Source organism: Betta splendens, chromosome 9 (genome assembly GCF_900634795.4).
Source record: "Betta splendens chromosome 9, fBetSpl5.4, whole genome shotgun sequence".
In the NCBI taxonomy this organism is placed as follows: domain Eukaryota; kingdom Metazoa; phylum Chordata; class Actinopteri; order Anabantiformes; family Osphronemidae; genus Betta; species Betta splendens.
The window spans coordinates 10,502,659-10,524,076 of record NC_040889.2 but is presented as its reverse complement, the minus strand read 5'-3'; the positions used below and the strand labels follow the sequence as shown (position 1 = coordinate 10,524,076).

The window sequence follows — 21,418 nt, the reverse complement described above, 5'->3', positions numbered from 1 at the left end:
TGCTCAGTTTTGTCTTGTTTGGCAATGTCATTCATGTCAAGAGTGCTTTTCCTGTGACGTCACTTCCTGTTTGTCATTGTGATGACTTTCACCTGTGGTTGGTGCTCAGTAAGTCAGGTAAGTACCCCTTAGAGTTTTGATATTGTGATATTGTTACCCTGCTTGTGTAACAGTTAAATAAAACACTAGTTTGTCTGTAGGTTGTGGCTTATGGGTCCTCCCCTAACCCTTTAGTTCCTTAGTGTGTCAGTGTAGGTGAATATTTCCCTTGTTTTTTGTGCAGCTTGTGAACTCTGTGCAAACAGGAGTGTCACTGAGAAGTGTCAGAGCTAGCTAGCTTTCATTCCTATGGAGTCACTGCTCTGGTTAGGTTTTAACACGCTTACAAAATGTCTGAAGGCACACAACCTCACCTGCTGAGGGGATGACAGGTTGTGGGTTCAAGATTCTAAATAGTGCTTGATATTTTGAAGGCGATGTTGTCAGGTCAACGGTAAATCCAAACATGTGAAAAATCCAATCCGGCGGAACACGGAACTAACAGTGCTGTGACTGGCTCCGCCCCCTCTCAGTCTGGCTCCGCCCCCCACAGTCCAACAGTTGCTGGGGCAGGAACAGAGGAAACCAGGAAGCACTAGTTGTAGTCTGAGCCCATGGCGAATAATCCACCAGGCTGTGTTTGAGGAGGAATGAATGATAAATTCTCTACATAGATAATACAGAGGGTATGGCGTGTCTCTTTCTTCTTCTCATTCTTACATACTACCCAAGATAGGTCAACCCCCATTGAAAATCGGTAAAGTTTTCCTTCAAGTACCAGTTGTCGGAGGGTGACCAGAGCTGACATCCTTGGTTTCTCAGCAGAGCGTTGGTTTGATGGATTCTCTGCTGCCAGTAACTTTGTGGTTCTGAGCCAACGTGTTTTCTGTTTCTGGACGTTTTGCTTTAGTTTTCTTTGTGTTTTCCTCGAGGAGCCCGTTGAGGATCCACTGAAGGTTTGGGTGCTTTCTTCAGGCTAGTGTAGTTAGCCATGTCTGCATGTGAACGCAGCTAAGCTCCAGTTTCCACGTGTTTGTCGCAGGAACCTGTCCAGGTAACGACGAGCTGAACGCGGCGTCGGTGGAGCTGGTGTCCTTCAGGGCCGAGTCTGTGATGGTTCGGTGACCGTTTTTGTGTATTTGTCTTTTTCAAGTGAACAGCACACGTGCACGATTTTGGTGCTGGATCGACGGGCAGCTGCGTGTAGAACATTGTTTGTGTGCAATGTGTGACTTGTTTGTGCTTGTTTATTTTCAGGACCCGTGTCTGGTTGGAAGAGGCTACAGAAGGTACCAACTGGGAAAGTTTAGTAACGTGTAGTTTCAGATTGTTCAGGGTAAACGGTCAGCGGAGGTTCAAATGTACTTTACTTCTAATGTGATTTTTTTTCTTTTCAGGCTGTTCCTCCAGAAAGGTGTTTTCCCCTGAACGAGGTGGGTGTTGTAGGGTATTTTTGTTGGGCTGTTTTTCCTTGAGCATTTTCCTTTAGCTCATGTCTTGTGTAGACTTTGTGGCTATCACCTCAAGTGTTTGAGTTGTCGTGCTAAACTGAATTCTCCAGTCTTGGCAGTTATAAAGTGTTTTTGCATGGTTTATGTTTCCTCCCCCGGTGCTTGCTGTGTGTTGGCTTGTTTTCAGAAATTAAGTGTCTTCTTTTAGTCCTTATGTAGGTCCCACTGTAGTTCAGCTTGTGCTGGGGGTCTGTGTCTTTGTCCTTTTGCACTTATGTTTTTCAGGTTTGCTGAGTTAAGTGCAATCATTTGACTCATCACTCTGGGGTTTCTTCCTTTATGATATAGTAGTTTGCTCAATGATTTTGTCATGTATTAATCTATTACTCGTCTTTCAGCTTGTGTGTTGGAGCAAATCCTTTTGTGCCTCTTTATTTTGCTAGTAATTCTTGAGTTGTTCTTGTTTTAATCAAGCTTTTGCAATAAAGAGTACCAAATTAGTAAGGGTGGGTTTTATATTTCCTTTTGAGGAGGCTGGGGTTTTAAATTTTAAAGTATTTGGCACACATACAGTGGACAGTGTGGACGGAAGATGAGCCACAAGAGAACCTCCCCATCCTAGTAGTACTTTTCTTCTTTGTGTACCCTGTATAAGTCACCCACAAGGCGTCACCATGGATAGTCCAGTGTCTTTTACAGGGGGGAAATACACTGCCCATTAAGGCTTTATTGACCTACAAGTGGACAGTCCATGAGCCACAAGTCAAGCATGCATACAGTTGCTAAGAGTAGTCTCCTAACAGGAACAAGATGAACCATCATAGGATCCTGCCTTAAATACAGGACATTTAAAAAAAGACAGTCAGGGAAAGATTTATTACGGGCATAAACAACTCACATGGCCTAAGGGAGGCTGTCTTCAGTTATAAAACGTTACAAACATGAATTGTTCACACTTGTTGATCAGCAAAGATCAAACCATCACTGAGGAGGGAACAGACATCTGAGAACAAGTGTTTACTTGAAAAGCAATGTCCAAGCATGAATATAAACTCACCTGTTGATCTGTGACCACAGCCAAGATGAATCTTGGAAGTGAAGCATCCTGGCAAATCTAATAAAACACGCAAGGTAACAGCATGTGATCGTTAAAGTGCATCCCTGGACGTGCACCCACCTTTTCCCACACTGAGCCCTCTCTGCTGTAAGAGGCAAACTGCTGCCCAAAGGCCCTACACAGGAACCTAGAGGCAGTACTTTCATGAGAAATATGAAGGTGCAGACACCAAATTACAGCTGGTTCAAGACACACTAGGGTCAATTTTAGCTTCACAGTTCCCACATCTTATGATGCTGGTGGCCCTTCACACCAGGCCAGCAACCGCACAAGACCCGTCCATGATGCTACCCCTCCCACTTTGAGTCCTGGGCTCAGCAGGAGGCGATTCTTCTTCCTGGTTACGTTGACAAAGCCAACGTCATAGACTTCACAAAGGACACCTTACACATTTTATACTGAAAGCAAACTCCACATTCTGCTGTTGCGCTAAGGTATCCTGATATTTTTGGGCGAGCTACTGTACACCAGCGTTTGCTCCCTTCACACAGAGCCAAACATTTAGTCAACTTCACCTTCACGTGTAGCTCTCCTTATCACTCCCACGTACTCGCCTTGTTTCCCATTTCCAACTCCTGAATTCAACACAGCCCGTGGACATCTGCAAAAGAAAACCCCACACTTTTGTCAAACTGGGCAAAAAGCAACAGTTTCACAGTAAAACAAACCTCCAGCCTCACTGTGTGGTGTTCTCAAAGAGAGAAGGCACAGGTGGGACCAATCAACCTTCCAACAAGCAGGAGGCCCAGGCCTGTGATTAGAGGCGGAGCAATCACAGCGCCTTCTCTGCAGGGAACAGGAAACTACACCTGATTCCCACCAACACATACTCACCAGTTACCGCCATGAAACCATAGACGCCCCAAACTGCTCCGACAACCTGCCGATCTGCAAATAAACAAAACACTCCAATTACAAACATTACACAAAGTTGTTCTATACTAACTGAACACATGCACCTTCCAGTTGTACATAATGTGCAGTGTGCTGCTGTGAGCTTCACTTCTTCTTGCATCTTACATGGAACCTTTAGTCTCAGAGTGGCCAAGGCCACCAGACACCAGTTCAAATCCACCTGCGTGGCTTCACCTTACTGTGGCGTGATTACTTTGTTTTTGTCACCAATGGGGCCCATTGGTGACAAAAAATGTCCGTGGTTAAAGACTCAGGCTCAAACCTCTGGTACTTTTACATTTATTTTTCTTAGACCAGTTCACAAAAAATCAGTTTTCAGACTCAACACAACAACAACAAAACACAATCACAACAATGTCTTTCCTGTACAGTACATTTCATTCTTTTTTTGTTCAGTAAAATGTGCCTCTCTTCTCCCACAACTGTCGACAAAATAAGCCAAATTCACAATATACCTAAAAAATAAAAACCAACATGAGGCACTTTCAAAGGGAAACGCCTTTTAAAGCCTGACGCTGCAAACACTTTAGTTTTCCAGCAGGAATAAACCAACAGTTCAATAAGAACTTTGGTCTTTCTTCCTAAACACCCCCACGTGATTTTGCTGGTGTTCTATGAATGTTCTTAGGTTCTGTACGAGAGTCTACAGTTGGAACAAGCTTTTGCTTCTAACAAACCCACTGTGAAGACTGGAACAACTGCTTGACAGTAGAACAACGTGCGATCTGTTCTGCTTAAAAATCCGATTGTAAAGTGCACATTCTCTTCTGCAGCGTTGAAGGTGGCGCTAACACTGACGTAACCAACGACGGCGCTGAACTTACAAACACCTGGATGCTCATACCTGTAGAACACACGCGTGGCCAACGACGCCACAGTGGGTACGTTCCACATTTACGACATTTTCCTGCCTTTTACGTTTCCAAATCATCTGCAAACTGCAGCCGGGAACCTAAAGCGTCCTGTTAAAAAAGACAATAAATTATGCTTGTAACAGTTTAAAGACAAACAAACTAGCATTCGAATAAAACACTAAGTAGGCAAATAAATAATGAATTGCATGTAGACGGTTAAACAACATGCTTATGTTCATGGTCATGAATTGATCTTGTGTTTTACTTTACTCATAAGGAGGAATAAAAAATAAATAAATAAATAAATAAATAAATAATAATAATAATAATAATAATAATAATAATAATAATAATAATAATAATAATAATAATAATAATAATAATAATAATAATAATACATTCATAAAAAATAAAATAATACTAGTTTTATAGGATGTCAACTGCCAAATATGGCAATGATAGAACCAACAGGACGTTTTTGATATAGAGCTAAAGTTGAAAATAGTCAATGTGAAAAGTCAAAGCACACAGGGTTCACTCACTTACATCCAGTCCGTTTGAAGTAATGATTTATAGAATGTGTATCTGGACAGGAGACATGCATTTCTGCAGCCCTTTGGTTTTACGCAAGCCCACATACTGAGGCTCCTCTGACGGCCACCTTGGCCAGTGTCCTCGAGGTCACGGGGTCGGGTCAGACGCAGGGGAACGTTCTCCAAAAGAGTTTATTTGTTTAATTTTCCGTGTCTGCCTCTGATCAAGATGGCTGCGGATTAACTGGCGGAGGCAGGGAGCGAGCGAGGCCGAGGGAGAAGGGCCCACTGCTTCAAATTAGGCTGGAAAAATAATCCTGCGTCAGCCTCAACTGAACGTCTGACTTTAAACTTATTGTCAAACGCCAAATACGCTTCGCAGGCCACAGAGACGCGCTCGGAACACGCGGCCCGAAGGAAACTGCGATTCACACGGAGGTCACTGGAAGGGTCGTGAATATTTTCCCCTCTTTTGAGCCACTTCTCTATTTTCTCTCATTCAATCTGCTAAAGCACTTACACACAGGGAGGACCAGACAAGTGTCCAATTCATAAACACAGATCTAATCTTGGGTTCATAATGAAAAGCACATAGAAAGACGATTCAGACGGGTTTGCACAGAATATTAAACTTCTTTTAATGTCTTCATGCGGGTTTGATCATTTGGACCTTACCTACAGAAGCCTCAAGTCATTTGACAGGTCATTCATATATCTATAAAAATAGCTTTAATGGTTTTGATCCCCTTGTCAAAAAGCATTTTATAAAACATGACCTGAGTAGAATTTTCAGACGATATAACATTAGTGGCTGATTACAAAGTATTTGATTCAAATGTATTTTAACATTATGACATTATTAAAATATGTTTTAGGGAAAAGCTGGGATTTGTTTTGCTATAGTACATCAGTGATATATCACTGCTGCCTATGTGCTTTTTTAATCTTCTCAGAATAAACATTAAATCAAACATTCTGACATTAAATGTCTAGTATTTAACTCTTTCAGATTTAAGAATAACCAGCAAACAAAACCACTTAATAACAATGGAACATGAATAAAAACACTGGGATAGACATACACTGTAAGCAGCTGTTACAGTTAACAAGTCATTCTAGTCTAAAAGTAAAGTTGTCTCTACTGCCAGACTTCCACTGCATCACTTTAAACAAACCAGGAGGCTCACTGATCAAACCCCTGATCAACCGCCCTGTGATGTGGACGACAAACCCTTTGAAGGACTCCTGAACCTCGACGCTGCTCTACCTGGTGCTCTACCTGCTGCTCTACCTGGTGCTCTACCTGCTGCTCTACCTGCTGCTCTACCTGCTGCTCTACCTGCTGCTCTACCTGCGTACCTGCGGCAGGGTGTGTGTCAGGACGCAGCCGGAGCCCAAACAGCGGCGCCAGCAGTCTGCCCTTCCCTTGAGAACGTAACGGCTGAGTGCCATCGGAAAGAGAGACGGGGGTGGGGCTGTGTGTGTGTGTGTGTGGGGGGGGGGGCTAATGCGAGCCGCAGACGGCAGCAGGTAAAGGCCTTCAGGTGAGGCCGGCGTGTGATTCAGACTGACTAACGCACAAACGGGAACTTTGTATCATTTCCCTTCCTCCAAAGGAAACAATGCCTCATCTCCCGCGAGACAGCGTCCAGCACTTCAAAATAAATTCCCCATCGCCACATTTCGACTCCCAAAGAAGCCCTCGGTGCCACGCGATAATCCTCGCTGTGCAGCGCCGACGCAGAAACGCTGTCTAAATTCTGGCTTTAATCTGCAGAGGACAGGAATGCGCGCACGAGAGAGAGAATATGAAAATAGGGTGAACTCCAAAGCCCCTTTGCTTACTCCATCAGAAATACATTTCTGCTGCGCTCGGCACAATCCTAATGCCAAAACATTTACCCACAGTCCTGCTGGCCTCCCCCGACCAGGCTCCGCTTTGCTTCATTCATTTTTAAACTCAATCTTTTTATGCCGCCTTCCAAAAACAAAACCCTCACCGGGCGAGTTCAACGTCGAGGAGGAGGAAGAGGAGGAGGGGGAGGAGGAGGCGAGAGCAGCGTTCAAGAAAGCCAACAATCACTGAAACACAATCTGGTTATGGAGCGCCGCTTGTTTTCATTGACTCACAACCGACTCACTTTATGCACTAACTAGTTGGACAAACACAAAAATCCTGGACTCAAAATATTTTCAACTGCGCTTCACAGGAAGGAGGCTTCTCCCAGGAGGGGGGGGGGGTAAGTTTCCCCCGGCTCCCGCTCTATCAAAACTACCTAACTAGGCTTTTGAAGGGGCGCTGGGCGAGGCGGCGGGGCGTCGATCTGAAAGCTCAGCCACGGCTCAGTCAATATCATCCTTTCCAGCGCGATCCGAGTCAAACCCCAACAAAAACAAAAGCAGCGCTGTTCAGAGGGCTCTAATTCCCTTGACAGTCTTCCAGCCAGTCCCATTTAAGATTATTATAGCTATAAATATGCTGGTTACCAGGGCTAGAATGTCAGCGCTGTTTGCCCTCGCTAAGACACATAATTACCTCATTTACATCTCGTTTCCTCCCCAAAATCGGAAGCCATTATGTGGCCGTGCACTCGGCCTCCCCTTCTGCTTCGCCAACGATTAGCGCCGCCGTCCAATCAGCGGCCAAGCTGCATTCTGGGAGGACAGGGGCTCCCACGAGGGGCCGACTGAGAGGAGGCCCGTGGGAGCGGAGACGCTCGGACAGGAAGTGCAAGCGGAGGACGCTTCCTGGAGCAGTGACAGAGCTGGACGGAGGTTATATCACCACCACTAAGAGCCTTGAAGCCGGGCTCCAGGGCCGAGCACCGGTCCGTCTCCTTCGGAGGCTCAGACGAAACAAGGCGACGTGCGACACGCGGGCCGCGGAGCGCGTGCGTCGGCCGACATCATAATCTGCGCGGTAGATCGGGGACGCGCCGGCCCTCGCGCCGCCGAGCGGCTCCAGCTTCTGTCTGAACACATCACCGACACAAACAGCAACAATCAGATGCAAGCGGCTTTCCTCCACCTTATTATCCCCTCACTCAATGCTCCCCGTGCTTTGCTTTTGCCTGGTTTCTGCTCCTTCTCTCTCTCTCCCTCCTACAAACTATCTTTACCAGCTTACCGTTATATGGTGGGAGTCTGGTATATTGTGCGTGTGTGTGTGTGTGTGTCTGTGTTATAACAGTATTACAGCAGTTGTGTATGAAAACAGCAGATAAGACAGCAGGATGATGAAATGTGAAGCAACAACACATGACCCAGCTTAAAGATCTCTGATAAAACACACTGTAGCTACACATGCTGTGAAAACACACACACACACACACACACACACACACACACACACACACACACACACACACACACACACACACACACACACACACACACACACACACACGCACGCACGCGCTAACACACATTCCAACAGACAAACACACACCACGCGCCACACATTCACTGCGGACGGAAAGGCAGATGCGTTGGTGATTCTGCGTATCGCTGCTGGTGGACGTGTTTGCTTACAGGCTGGTTTGGCATAGTAAATGAAAAAGGGCCCGATACGATCAGCGAGTCAGGCCGGGTGACTGGAGTTTATGCGGTGGGTGGGAGGTAGTTAACGCACAGCATCATGGGAAGGCACATGGAGGTGTATAAACTAATTTTTCAGCGGTGCAAACAGGCTACAGATCAGCTGGAGATGTCGCCTGTCGGCTGACGCTGGATTACTGGCGTCGTCAACCAATATAATTTAACACCTCCACATATTAAATCAGACAATACGCAATCAGTCCTCAGTTACTTTACTTTTACTAGTTTCCATCCATCTGCTCCAGCCTCACGTTATCGTAGACAAAACTCTTTTTCTTCCACTTCCCTCCTTTCTTTTCGCCTTCACTTGTTGAGAATTTCCAATTTCGTATGAGACTGAGGCAAACATGTACCAATCAGCGGCTAGTGCTCCATCTGATAGGGACTTGATCATGGTGACATGCAGAGGGTCTCTGCTGACCACACACACACACACACACACACACACACACACACACACACACACGCCTGCAGCCCTCTGGTCAGATAACAGCGGCTGGGGAGGGAAGCGGACGGTGAGGGACAGATATGTTTTTTTCCGGATGGACAGGTATGGTTTTGGCCACGCTCCGCTACTCTGGGACACCTCGGTGATTGGCATGGAGGCCGGGCTGCCTCCTCCGCTGACAGATTATTCATATCACCTAGTTAGGTTTCATGAAGCAATTATACGTGTTCACACTCCACCAACTTTGGGAATGACAGACTATAGAAACACACGCTATACGGTCTCTGATGGTGGGGAATGCCAGTGGCTGAGGAAGAGGAGGGTGGCCCGACCGGGCCCGGCTCCGATCAGCGCATTAAAGTAACACAGCAAAGGTGTTGTCATTGTGTATGTCTGTTTAAATTCATCATGAACAACACACTGACTTAATTATTCTTCTGCTTCAAACACTGTTGGATTAAAAAAAGGTGATATAATATATGACTTCAGTTTCTTTGGAATAGAATGAAGATAACGAGGGTGAAGTTGGCACCAGCAGTCGCAACTCAAACGTCAACAAGGAGAAGAGGCCGCATTCCTCCTTTAACCGATGCTGACGTTTGGCAAGTGGTGCGAAACCTGTACGAAACTGGTTCTTAAAACGAGAATCTCGCTTAAAGAACAGAAGAATCAGGATCGATTCCTCAATATCTCAACGAGCAATTACTGCAAGTCTGCAATAAACAGGTGGTGCCGCGGGCGTGAGGTGCAAACGGGGTGAGACGTGACGGCGGAGCCTCGAACGCTGCCCACTCACGCCTGCGCCTCGCTTCTGCCGCGCGACGTGGGCGCTTCTCGGATTCCTGCCTGCAGAAAGCCGCTCTTCCTCTGTCAGCGGCGGTTTCAGACGCCGTCGACCGCGCAGTCAGTTTGCCCCGCGATCAGTCAAACGCTCGCCGGGCCCGAACCTTCAGGGACCTCCAGCAAGCGACGAAGGCAAGCGACTCCGATGAAAGAGCTGATTTTGCTGATGCAATATCAACCCCGCTGATCCGTCAATGGAAATATTCAAGCTGCAGTGATGTAACAGTCATTTAAGCCACAGCTTCTAATTAACTCCTATGTAAAGGTCATTATAATCACTCAACGGGGCGCCAACATGAAAGTAAACCGCAGTTGTTGCCAAATTTAAAGTCCCACTCCCTGTGAATGCCTTATTAGTGCCGTCATGTAGGAAAAGGTTAAACAGTCACATAATGTGTCAGAGCCAGAGCGTGTCAGCAGGAGTGGGCTCTGACTGCTCAACCGCCGCCGCAGAAAACCCGTGGAGCCTGACTGCTTCTCAAAACACGCTGCTGACAGACGTGGCCGCACGCACGCACACGCACACCCGCACGCGCGCAGGACGGCAGCAACGCACAGGTGAACGCGCTGACGCTCCACGTGCGCTGACCCAGCGCTGCCGGGGAGCAGCCACGTGGGAAAACCGGGGGTTAGCAGGCATTTGTGGGCCAGAACCCTGACAGAGAGAAGGTTTAACGGAGCGATCCGGGCTCCTGCTCGCCTCTTCCTCACACACACACACACACACACACACACACACACACACTAGACACTGCACAGCTCCGGTTCTCACACCATCAGCTGTGACCTGGTTAGCTTTAAGCTGCTGTTTGAGCCTGACCCTTAGTTGCGGTTGGCTACTCAGACAGGGCAATAGTTTGCACACACACACACACACACACACACGGACCCACACACTGCCCACTGTGGCTAATTGAATGGCCGGGGCAGGAGGGCCAGGTCTTTATGCTTGTGGAGAGGAGCCATGAATATCTTCCATTTGGACTTCACACACTAGGAAAAGTGAGCGAGTGTGGGAACAAACAGCAGCAGGCTTTTAATAGGCAGCTCACTGGACACTGTGGGAGGCAACACAATAAGATGGCGCTGAGTCAAGACTGAACATTTTAAACCTAAAATCATTCTCATGTTATGTGCATTAACTACTACGAGCAATATTCATTTTAGGAATTGGATAGAATAATGAAAAATCATCTCGGAACGATGGAAAGTGTATAGAAGACAAAGGGCTTATGTTTCAATCCTTCAACTGAATTCTACGGATGAAAACACGAGCAACATGTGATGCAACTACTTCAACGCACAGCCTGTGGTTCAGCAGGTTCTACACACTATCTGTTTATTGTCAATCATTTACAGATATCACCATCATCTCACCTGACCACTGACGCACACACTCCAACACACAGATGTGACACATCTGGCCTTTTATCGTCACTGTTCGTTTATTTGGTCTTTCTCGTAGAATTCCAGCACTGATAATGTCCTCTCAGTTTATTTATTTACCACCAATTCATAACAAAAGTCGCCTCAAGGCCCTTTGCAACTGTAAAAAAATACAGTGAAGAGCCAACGAATCCAACTACGGCCATCTGCCTCGACCGGCTGAGGTGAGGGGACAGAGACGGGCGAGTTTATGTGTGAGTAACAAAATTAATTATAGAATCCCCACTCAGGTCAACGTCCAAATGTGTGCGTCTGCCAACCAGTGAGCATTAGCGGCGTTATTATTAGGTTTCAATGAGTGGCCCACTCGCTCCAGTGAGCGTAATAGCTGCTCTTAAATAGGACTGAATGTAACATGCTTTATACACAGGGGTGAGGGAGGCGAGGGGGGTGAGGCGAGGGTGAAACAGCATTTAGGAGGGCGGGACGGGTTGGGAGGGTTAAAATTGTTAGTTTAGCCCTGCTGGCTGTACTTTCTCTCCCCTGGGTGCATTTTGCATACTTTTCTCTCAGACCCCATAAACAAACACGGAGGGCAATTAGTGCAGCGCTCTGTCTGCGCGTCTGCACGTCCGTGAATGTGGAGCATGGGAGCAAATGACAGTGATTTTAAGGTCTGGACACTCATATACTGTAAGGCAATGCGTGTCCTGGCAAACTCTCTCTCTCTCTCTCTCTCGCTCACTCGCTCACACACAAAGCATCATTTCTCATAACACTCTAATATGGTTCATTTTCAGCCATCAAAACACACATGAAAAGAGTGTTAACACTGTCAACAAGCGAGCATGGGATGTGGAACCGTCGTTTTCATTCTCAATATGTCAAGGTTGGGGTGTATTCCAACAGCGAGCGAGGAGGGGAGGGGGACAGAGAGGGAGCGGGCGAGCGAGGAGAGAGAGAGAGATGGGGAGGGGGGGGGGTCGTTCTCCATCCTCTGCTCTCCAGAGAATCCCATCATGAAACGCCAAAGCACAAAGAGCTCAGAGCCTCCGACTGAAACCAAGGGACCTTTTCATCCAGGAGCGGGAGCGAGGCTGGGGCAACAGCACCACCCAGCCCGGGAGCAGCGGTACTACGCCTCCCCCTCCGCATCCCGACCCGCACGCCGCTCCACCGTAACGCAAACAAACAAAGGGGCATCTCTGCCTCCCCACATCCAGATGAGCAGCGATCTCAACCCTCGCGCCCCGAGCGATGGACGCCTGCGTCCCTGTGCGGGAATCTAACCCACCGACCTCACGGCCAAGCACGCGCGTGCGCGCGCGCACGTGATATCAAACTAATTACAATTTGTCCTTTCTCTTTTGTCCTTTTCACACAGCGCCTCGTTTTAAATCCCACCAAGAACACGTTCAAAATAGGGGGTGCGGGTGTGTGTGAGTGCGGGGGGGGGGGGGGGGGGCGTAGCGAGGGATTTTCCAAAGTGGCACAGTAAAATAACACACTGGAGTCTATATCGGCTTCCACTCTCCCTCATTTAAATAAAAGCCAACACTGATTTTCTAACAAAAATATGCTACTAGTATAATAACAATGAAATAAGACCCTGTGAAAACTCGCAGCCTGCAGCAAGTATTTAAAATATCATTTAAAAAGGGCTGATCTGTAATTCAGAGCGGATATGGTATCAGACGGCGTGCTTGTCATTCCCGGCTATAATCTCCACTACGCTGAGAAACACACTGTCTGCTGGCAGCGCTGGAGAGAGGGAGGCAGGATGGGGGAGGGGGGGGGGGGGGGGGGGCGGGATTTGACTACTTAGCTTCCCCTCTCCTCTAGGTGCCGTCCGCCCGTCCGCTATCCGCTCACAATCTGTGAACCTCCTCGAAGAAAAGCCGCTGATCGGGGAGAGACGATGGGGAGAAGTGGGGAAAGTTTTCAGAATAAAATGATTAGCAAGGAAACGGCAAAAGGGGCGAAGTGGGACGAGGACGTTTCATATGAACTGTGGGAGTAAAGAAAAAAAATTAAAGGACCTAAATTGGCTTCTGTGATAATAGATAAATAATTAAGTTTGTCAAACCAACGTTTATATAGAGCTTTTAAAAGATTAAAAGAACGTCTCATTTGTGTTTCTCTTGAAAGTTCAGATTTAATGTTAACGTTGGAACCAGCTACTTGCAAATAAACGTTAATTAGGAGGTGCATTTACTATTTAAAGGTGCTTCTGGGGGTTCTTATCAAACCATCACACGATCTTCCATTTTATACAAGCAACACTCTTAGGTTTTGAACAACTTTACAAACGGAAAACTAAAAATGGAAAGGTTATTGTTTAGTTGTTCTGGAGCCCCCAAACAGATTGGATCATTGCTTTACATCCTCAATATCCAATCAGAAAGTGGAGATGACGCGAGAAAGGCCTCTTGATAAACAGTCAAGATGAGCATAAAGGCAATAAACGCTAAACGTCGTGTTGGAGCTTTAAATAATTAGAGCTAAATATAAAGACGTGTTAAGAAAATAACACTTTCAAAGGAGCTTTGAATCCCTGACACTCACATGAAACACACATTGGGTTTTGGTTAGACGTGTGGTCTGGACAGGAAAGGGCTGGGGCCGCCACGCTCAGCAGGACATGGACCTCGGGCGGTCATGCTGCACACACACTCGCACAAAGCGCGCTGCCAGAGCATCCTCGCCGACCTATCCTGTTGCAGTGGGGGGTCAGAACCTGCCAGGCACACACAGAACCGCAGCTATGTTCCCACTCGGGCGCACGCGGGGCCGGCGGAAACTGGCACTGACATGCTGTCCGGCGGGCTCGGGCCGGGTGATCCGAGGTGGGGCCTGGCCATCGATCATGCAGCCACGAGCGCCGTAACCCAAGACCCGGGAGGCGGGGGTTCAAACGGGCCGAGGGAAGAAGACGTGCGCGAGTGTTCTGACAAACAAAGCTCGGGCTCAGACAAAGCCAGCGACACGCCGCGCCGGCTGCCTGTGAAAGAGCCGACACCAAGTGACTCTAATGAGAGCATTTGATCAGATTCGGCACACGGATGCGTGAGTAGGTTTTGCTCCGTTCACTGGTCTGAATAATTATGACTTCTAGTTGCTGCTTCGACAAGATTAAAACACAACTTGGATAAGAGGGACTTCTAAAGGTGCGCCAGGTGCCAGCGGGATGTGCCCTTAAACACCTGTGAGGGATTCTGGGCCAAGGAGGAATATCCCAGAAGCCCTATGAGCAGATTAGGAGCTGCACAAACTGATCTTTGTCTCCAGCCTCGCCGAGTTCCCCCGCTTCGTTTGTAAAGCACCCGCACGGCCTCGCCTCCCGCCTAAACGGGCCTCGCCATTCAGACCCGACCAGCAGATTGATGGGAGGGTGTCTCTCATTTGGGCCGCGGGAAAAGTGGCCAGTTTAGCTGTTGCTACTGTATTTTAAGTGCCACGGGCGTTAAAGAGATGGATGGGTCCGGTGGCGACGCCCCCACCCCACCCCCCCCGTTGGGCTCCTCTCAAAAGCCCCAGTGGGAGGAAGGGGCGCGAGGAGGGGGAGGATTGGGAATAAATCTGCGTAGTGGCGATCGATCGCCTCTCCCTCCTTTCCCTGCGCTATCTGTAAGGGCTGAGAGAGGCAGAGAGGTTTAAACGATCCTGACCTTGTCCGACATAAATAGTCAGAAAAGTCCACGGAGCAGATAGCTTTGTGTAAAGCCGGGGGAGGAGGAGAAAAGACGGAGGGGAACGCGCTGAGATAAGGCGAGAGGAGGAGGGGGGGATTGGATGAGATAATGCCCCAACGTTACTACATCAGAGTTTGTGTCGCACGCGGACGCTGCTGTGGGAAACGGCTGCGGCCTCGCTTCCCGTCCTCCCTCCTTCATCGCTATCTGTCCGTCGGTCCCCCCGTCTGATCGGGAAAAACGAGGGGGGACAGGAGGAGGAGGAGGAGGAGGAATGGAGAGGCGCTGCCTTTTAAAAGCCCCCGTCCTTCTCCCTGCGATTACCTGACTGAGGGGATGGAGGGACGCAGGGAGTCAATTGGCTCCTGTGAACCAGACGCTCTGCACTCGCGAGGAGGAGGCGAGTGTTTTAAAAGCAAAAAAAAAAAGGAGCTCTTTTGTGCGGGGCCCCCTTCTTCTTTTCTTTTGAGTGTGATGCTGCTGTACCTGACAGAGGCGCTGCCCCAGGTAAAGGCAGAAATCTCTGCCTCCATTGTCACCTGTTCCTCTAATCATTTTCCACCCGTCACGCCACAATGGAAGGAGGGCGATAACGATAACGAGGTGAAGCTAATACAGAGCGGCGGCGAGGCCCCCAGAACACAATGTTCAGATGTCTTCACTGGTTCTCTTTCACACACACACACACACACACACACACACACACACACACACACACACACACACACACACACACACACACACACACACACACACACACTTCTCTCACATTACCACAACGGCACAAATTCATCATAAAACGCAGTAATGGGGAGAGAAGCAGCAGCAGCAGCCTCGCTGACACCTCTCTGCCTCGTCGGAACGACATGAGCGGGTTGTTTAAGGCCAAAGGAACATCCGACTCCTAACATTTGTGGGACAACTTGTCTCACTGGACTGAATGTACCCTCTACCCCTCCAAACCAGCGTGACAGAGAGGAAAATTATTGCTGCTGAGATAACTTTCCAGACTTCCTGCCATCCTGCCAGGAAGCAGAATAAACTCCTATGACTGATGAGCCTTTCACCCAGACCCCCCTGGCTCCTAGTTCTCCTTCACCCGCCACGTGCGTGCTCAGATATTACTTCAGAATGAATATTAAAGACCGACCTGTGCGTCGTGCAAGGCCAAGAACACATAGGAACACTCCCAAACCTGCAAGACACTCAGCAGAAATCCCAGAATCCTTTATCGTTCCTCCTCCTCACCCACATCCATTTGACGTTAACTCGCGGGGCCTCGGCAGCAAGGAGGAGATGAGAAGGCTGCTGCTCTCTGACTGCGTTTATCGGAGTCTGGCATCGCTGTAATTTCAGTGTTCAGATGCAATCGCTCCCAACTCCCCTCAGGAGTAAACAATAACAAGCCCAAATACAATAGACAAACAAGGCCTGCAGGACATGTCTGCACACACACACACACACACACGCAGGAAGAGAAAGGACCACATATCAGGTAAATGAACGAGATTAAAGCACAAACACCCTCTGTCTAATCTTCTATCAATTCTAGCCATTACCCACCTAACAGGTCTATGTGGCCACGAGAAGCAGCGGGACCTGGCTGTACGCAAATCAGAGGCTTCATCAGAAAACAGATCAGTTGAACAGGTTATACAGTAAAGATCATACAGAAAGGACTTACAGTTACACGCTGGGACGTTTTTATTTCTTATCGAACAGCACAGACTGGTGGACACTTGGTGTACTGCAGGATGAGGTCGACAAGGAACGCTTCCTTTCTGTATGTTGAATCACTTTCATTCATTTTAAAGCGTCGTTTTACCAACACAGATGTTTGGATGTGTGAATAAAGTAATAGTTCAGGATTATTCTAAGGAATTTGAACTTTCATCCTTGCTGCTACTTGGGTTACAAACATTTCCTCTTAAAACTGCAAAACTATATTACATTTACATTTGAAGGTTAATTAATAGATCATATAACGTACACGGAAAAGACTTTGTTCAAAATGTTCTTCACACGTGGCTCCTAAAGTCAACCACAAAATCATAAATATTGTACTTTGTCAGGAGTTAGACTTTGTGAATAAAGAACAAGACATACAGAAAGGGTCATAGTTGTGTGTAAGAGGTTTATTTTCATCATATATTTTACAAATAGAAGCACAAATGTTCATTAGACTCTCAGCCTGTGTCTGTAGGACTTTGAAGAGCTATGGGCAAAGGAAATGATGATCTCGCCCCTTTTATCTGCAGAGAGAAGAAAAAAAAAAACGTAAGAACACAAAGACTTAAACTTAATTGGAGATCTGTTTAAAATAAAAAATACTCAAGTTTATCCTCCATCTAATGTCCATTTAAAAGGGTATGTGACTTCTACACTACTACTACTAGGATAAATCTTAGTCTACTCTACAATGTTACCTCCTCTGTTCAAACAAGCTTCAGTCACTAAATTCAGCAGAGAGTGAGGACAGGTAGATAAAGTCAGAGGAGAATCAGTCAGAAACAAAAATGCTTGGAAAAGCTGAGATATGCTGATTAACAGGTGAAGGACGTAAAAGGTCTCAGAAGTAAGAATAGTATTGGAGGTGGTGGAATCAAAATGCAGGAGAAAAAATCTTAAACATGGGGAAGAGACTTACAGAGCAGCAGCTCCAGAGATGATCTCAATGAGCTCCTTGGTAATGACAGCCTGTCTGGTACGGTTGAATGTGAGGGTCAGCTTGTCAATCATCTCCGCTGAAAGATGGGAGAAAAAAAAAACTATTATTTTGTCTCCGTCTTACTAAACACTAACTGGTTGAAATATTCAACTGTGATGTTTTTCCACTTCTGATTAATAACCAAATGATGTATTTAGACTATTTTGACAACACAAGCAGCCGATAAAACTTTACAATTGGAGCTGTCAATGCAGATGAACTCTATATGGTCCTTGATGGCAGCACATCTAACCTGCAGCAGAGTCTGCACACCTGACGTTTATATACAGAAGCAATGTCGGTTCTAGCAACACTAACACTTTAAATTAAATATAATGTATAAATATGAGATAAACTATCCTGTATCTGGCTTTCACGGGTTTTTTTTTTTGCTGTGGTTCTAGGTCCAGCGCAGCAAAGCCTGTTCCTCAAGCACTACTGACTGAACATACCTCATCCTCGTCATTAGCAGTGGAAAAACTGTTTATCGAATGATCGCTAGTAGCACTGAGGGATATATCGTTTTGTCTGATGATTCAAACATATGGTCGCCTAGGAGACCAGACTTACAGGCATTCTTGCTGGCGCTGTCCATAGCAGTCATCCTGGCACTCTGCTCGCTGGTGGAGGACTCCTTCAGAGCCAGGTAGAGTATGTTGACAAGAGCAAACTCCTGGTAGTTCCTCAGCACATCAGCATCAATGTCATCATAAATGCTCATGTTCTCTGTCAAAAAGAAAATTAAAATAGATGAGTAGTTTTCAGACATTTGAGGCAGAATGTCACATTTTAACCATGAAACATAATGACTAAATACTACCTGAGTTAGAAACAGTGTCTGTGGAAAACACAGGCTTCTGGTCCGTCTTGTATGAAATAACGGACCTGTACGAGTAGAACACAGCTTAGTATTTTACACATTATTTCTTCCTAGAGATTGTAAACACACTGATCAACATAAACAACATGTCACACCTGAATCTGTTGAAAATAACAGAGCCCTGGTCAAACTCGTATCCAGAGTTGAGCAGCTCAGTGGCAATGATGGAAGCATCACCAAAGCTGGGGGGCTTGCGACCTACTTCCTTACAGTTGAGTATGATGTGTTTTCCATGAGTCCTGATGAGGAACAAAACATTTTTTATATTAAAATGTAAAATTTACTGAGGGGTTTATTATTTAAGGTCAAGTTTCTTCCACACTCAGATAAATAAAATCCATCAGTTTCTAAGAGTGGTCAAGATATCCTGGTCCACATGTAAAAGAACTGTAGAAGAAACAGAACTCTCTTTTTGCCATCAACTGTAATTCCTCCAAATCCATAATTCGACACACACAGACACACACACAGGCACACACAGACACACACACAGACACACACAGACACACACACACACACAGCTGTTCAATAAAACAGACCCAAGTCATTCTTCAAAAAGGTACAAAAAGTGGATTTGTACCTGTGCAGCAGACCTCTCAGCTTGTCCCCCACATTAATCACCATCACCTCCTTGCCAGATCCAGTCAGGTTAGCAATCTCACTCTTGATGGCCTTGGCCACACCAGAGTGGATGGCACCACAGAGTCCACGGTCAGAAGTCACACCAACAATCAAATGCTTTGCAGCCTTCTCCTCAGGCACTTTGATGTCAGCCTTCTCATACAGAGCTGGAGGAGCAAAAAGAAATTGAAGAATTTTAATCCAGTGGTAAAAATATCAAACAGTGGGAAAATTCAAAGCCGTAGAGGAACTGTGGACTTACCCAGAGCACCAGTGCCATAAATTCGGGCTGGCTTTAGCTGCTTCTCAGCGCGAGCATATTTGGCAGCAGCCACCATTTTCATGGACTTTGTGATTTTCTGGATGTTCTTGATGGACTTCAACCGAATGGTGACTAGAGGAAAGACAGAGTATCACTTGTGTGAAAACTAAATATAGTGCATAACTATGTAATCCTTAGACATCCGTCATTCCCATCTAGTCCAACAATCTAATATTATATAGATTACAAAAAAGTAAACTAATTTTAGTTTATAAACATAATAAATGTTTGTATAATTACTCTAGTTGTAATTAGCCATGTACTACACATTCCAGATATTTAAGTTGTACTAAGAGGAACATGAATATGGAACCATTCAGATATGAAAATATTTATCCCATATATTCCCCCCACACACTATTAACATTATTCACTTTAGATCTCTGCTCACCTAAAATCAAATAAACTCTGCAAATCAGTATCGCGACACAATGCATTGATGGTGACATATACACACTAAATTAATATAAATCACTAGGGTGCAAGGGCACACTTATTTACAATGTGATATTTAGGGACTTCGATGCTATTTTCAAAGCTATCAAGCTTTTTTTTTTAGTATTATTGAGAGAGGAGAAAACCATTTTACCATCAGTTATACAGTGTGGGCAACTGGACTGTCCTGCAGAAGCTACTCATATTTTGTGTCTGAAGTGTTTGCAATCAAGGTTATAGTGTGCAACACATTCTAATAGTGCATTACTTGTGCTTTTGAGTGTACAGTAGTACTTACTGTCCTTCAAGGTAGCCATGTTCCTGACCTGCCCACTGTGAAGAGAAACAGAGTTTGTTAGATTCAGCTGCAAGCACAATTAACATGGAAATTAATATTAGCACGTTTGTAGCTAGTGTGCTTTCATTTTAAATTTAAAGTCTGACTGTGTGGCTTGCTAGGGCTGCAAAAGCTACCACGAATTAGCTTAACGCTTTGACCGGTTTGGGTACTAACCTAAGCTTAGATGATCGTTATAGCTAATGTATATGCTAGAGTACGTAGTTAAGCTATTTGCCTAATGAACGAAACGTTTCATCTTGTCCTTAGTACAACTGAATGTCATAAGGTTATAGCACATAAACAGAAGGTGAGTTAGCTTTAGCTTCTAGCCGGCTAGCAGCCCCATTCACACCGCTGTCATTCATAACCCGCGGCCTCCACGTCCTTGCATTCAATAACTCTCTGCATGACAGGCTTTAAGCTACATACGTGTTCCACTAGCTCATATACATGGAGGAAACACAAACCAAAAAACATAAAAAATTGTGGTAAGAAGAAATCTATAAGTTTAACTTTACCATTGTGGGGAGAACACGAACGCGCTGGTCCTGGCGAACATGGTTAGTCCTATGAAGGTCAGACGCGCAGGACTGCGCAGGCGCAAGTTAAAGGCAAAATGGACGAACGTTGCCTTCAAGTTCCACCACAGATATCGACAGCCAACAGGCCATAACGAACTTATAAAATGAAAATTATACGATCAATTAAGAGTCTTTGATTTGTCCTTTAAACACAGTCACACTGGACTAGAGTGGACTAAATGGCAAATAAATTTGAAAAAAGTTTGAAAATGTTATTCTTTCTATCACATCAAGATTCAGTTGAGCTGTATTTACAGACCAACAGACCAACCAACCAGGTTTATCAGTTTTGTATTTATGTGAAATCAAATTTAAACTACAAATATGTATAAGGACTGACACCAAATCCTTTGGCGGATTCTTTCCGCGTCTGTCTAAAAACCATGCATTTTTAGCTAAACACAACTTTACCCAAATTAATTGAATAATCATTAAAGATGGCAACTGTACGTCATGTATCAGCGTAACCAATAGCAAAGCACAGTAGGGCTAATATAGCGTTATGCTGACCTAAAGGCGTCAAGAATAATAACCTTTAAGTCTATAATATTCAACTTCTGTCGTGTATATTGTTAAGCTGACCCCTTAGTTGCGTTGACGAAATCCGCAATTTACAGGGTTCCTTCAATGCACCGCGTTTTTATCGCGAGCTTTTAC

At 45.9% G+C, this 21,418-nt stretch overlaps 1 protein-coding gene and 1 long non-coding RNA gene across 4 annotated transcripts; both read right to left on the bottom strand.

Annotated features, from left to right (window-relative positions):
- Window positions 1-2,128: 2,128 nt before the first annotated feature.
- LOC114861546 (uncharacterized) lies at window positions 2,129-21,418 on the bottom strand. 2 transcript variants are annotated; one of them, XR_008695510.1, is made up of 5 exons: window positions 21,344-21,418; window positions 3,442-3,495; window positions 3,123-3,208; window positions 2,548-2,604; window positions 2,129-2,322 (listed from the first exon to the last, which is right to left on the bottom strand). It is a non-coding gene; the product is annotated as an uncharacterized LOC114861546 (long non-coding RNA). The 2 variants fall into 2 exon arrangements; XR_008695511.1 differs by lacking the exon at window positions 21,344-21,418 and adding an exon at window positions 4,367-6,140.
- On the bottom strand, window positions 16,990-20,836 carry atp5f1c (ATP synthase F1 subunit gamma). Of its 2 annotated transcripts, XM_029161662.3 has the most exons (9): window positions 20,699-20,832; window positions 20,139-20,173; window positions 19,346-19,477; window positions 19,043-19,250; window positions 18,558-18,701; window positions 18,403-18,467; window positions 18,153-18,308; window positions 17,523-17,619; window positions 16,990-17,127 (listed from the first exon to the last, which is right to left on the bottom strand). In XM_029161662.3, exons 1-9 carry the CDS (start codon window positions 20,737-20,739, stop codon window positions 17,124-17,126), a joined length of 882 nt encoding a protein of 293 aa, XP_029017495.1. In that variant the 5' UTR covers window positions 20,740-20,832; the 3' UTR covers window positions 16,990-17,123. The 2 variants fall into 2 exon arrangements, with proteins under 2 accessions (XP_029017495.1, XP_029017496.1); XM_029161663.3 differs by lacking the exon at window positions 16,990-17,127 and having other exon boundaries at window positions 17,519-17,619; window positions 20,699-20,836.

Coding starts and splice junctions, on each gene's coding strand:
- atp5f1c (XM_029161663.3), bottom strand. CDS start 20,739: ATGTTCGCCAGGACCAGCGCGTTCGTGTTCTCCCCACAATG. Junction 20,174..20,698: donor TTCGTGTTCTCCCCACAATG/GTAAAGTTAAAC, acceptor TTCTCTTCACAG/TGGGCAGGTCAGGAACATGG. Junction 19,251..19,345: donor TTATGGCACTGGTGCTCTGG/GTAAGTCCACAG, acceptor TTGCTCCTCCAG/CTCTGTATGAGAAGGCTGAC.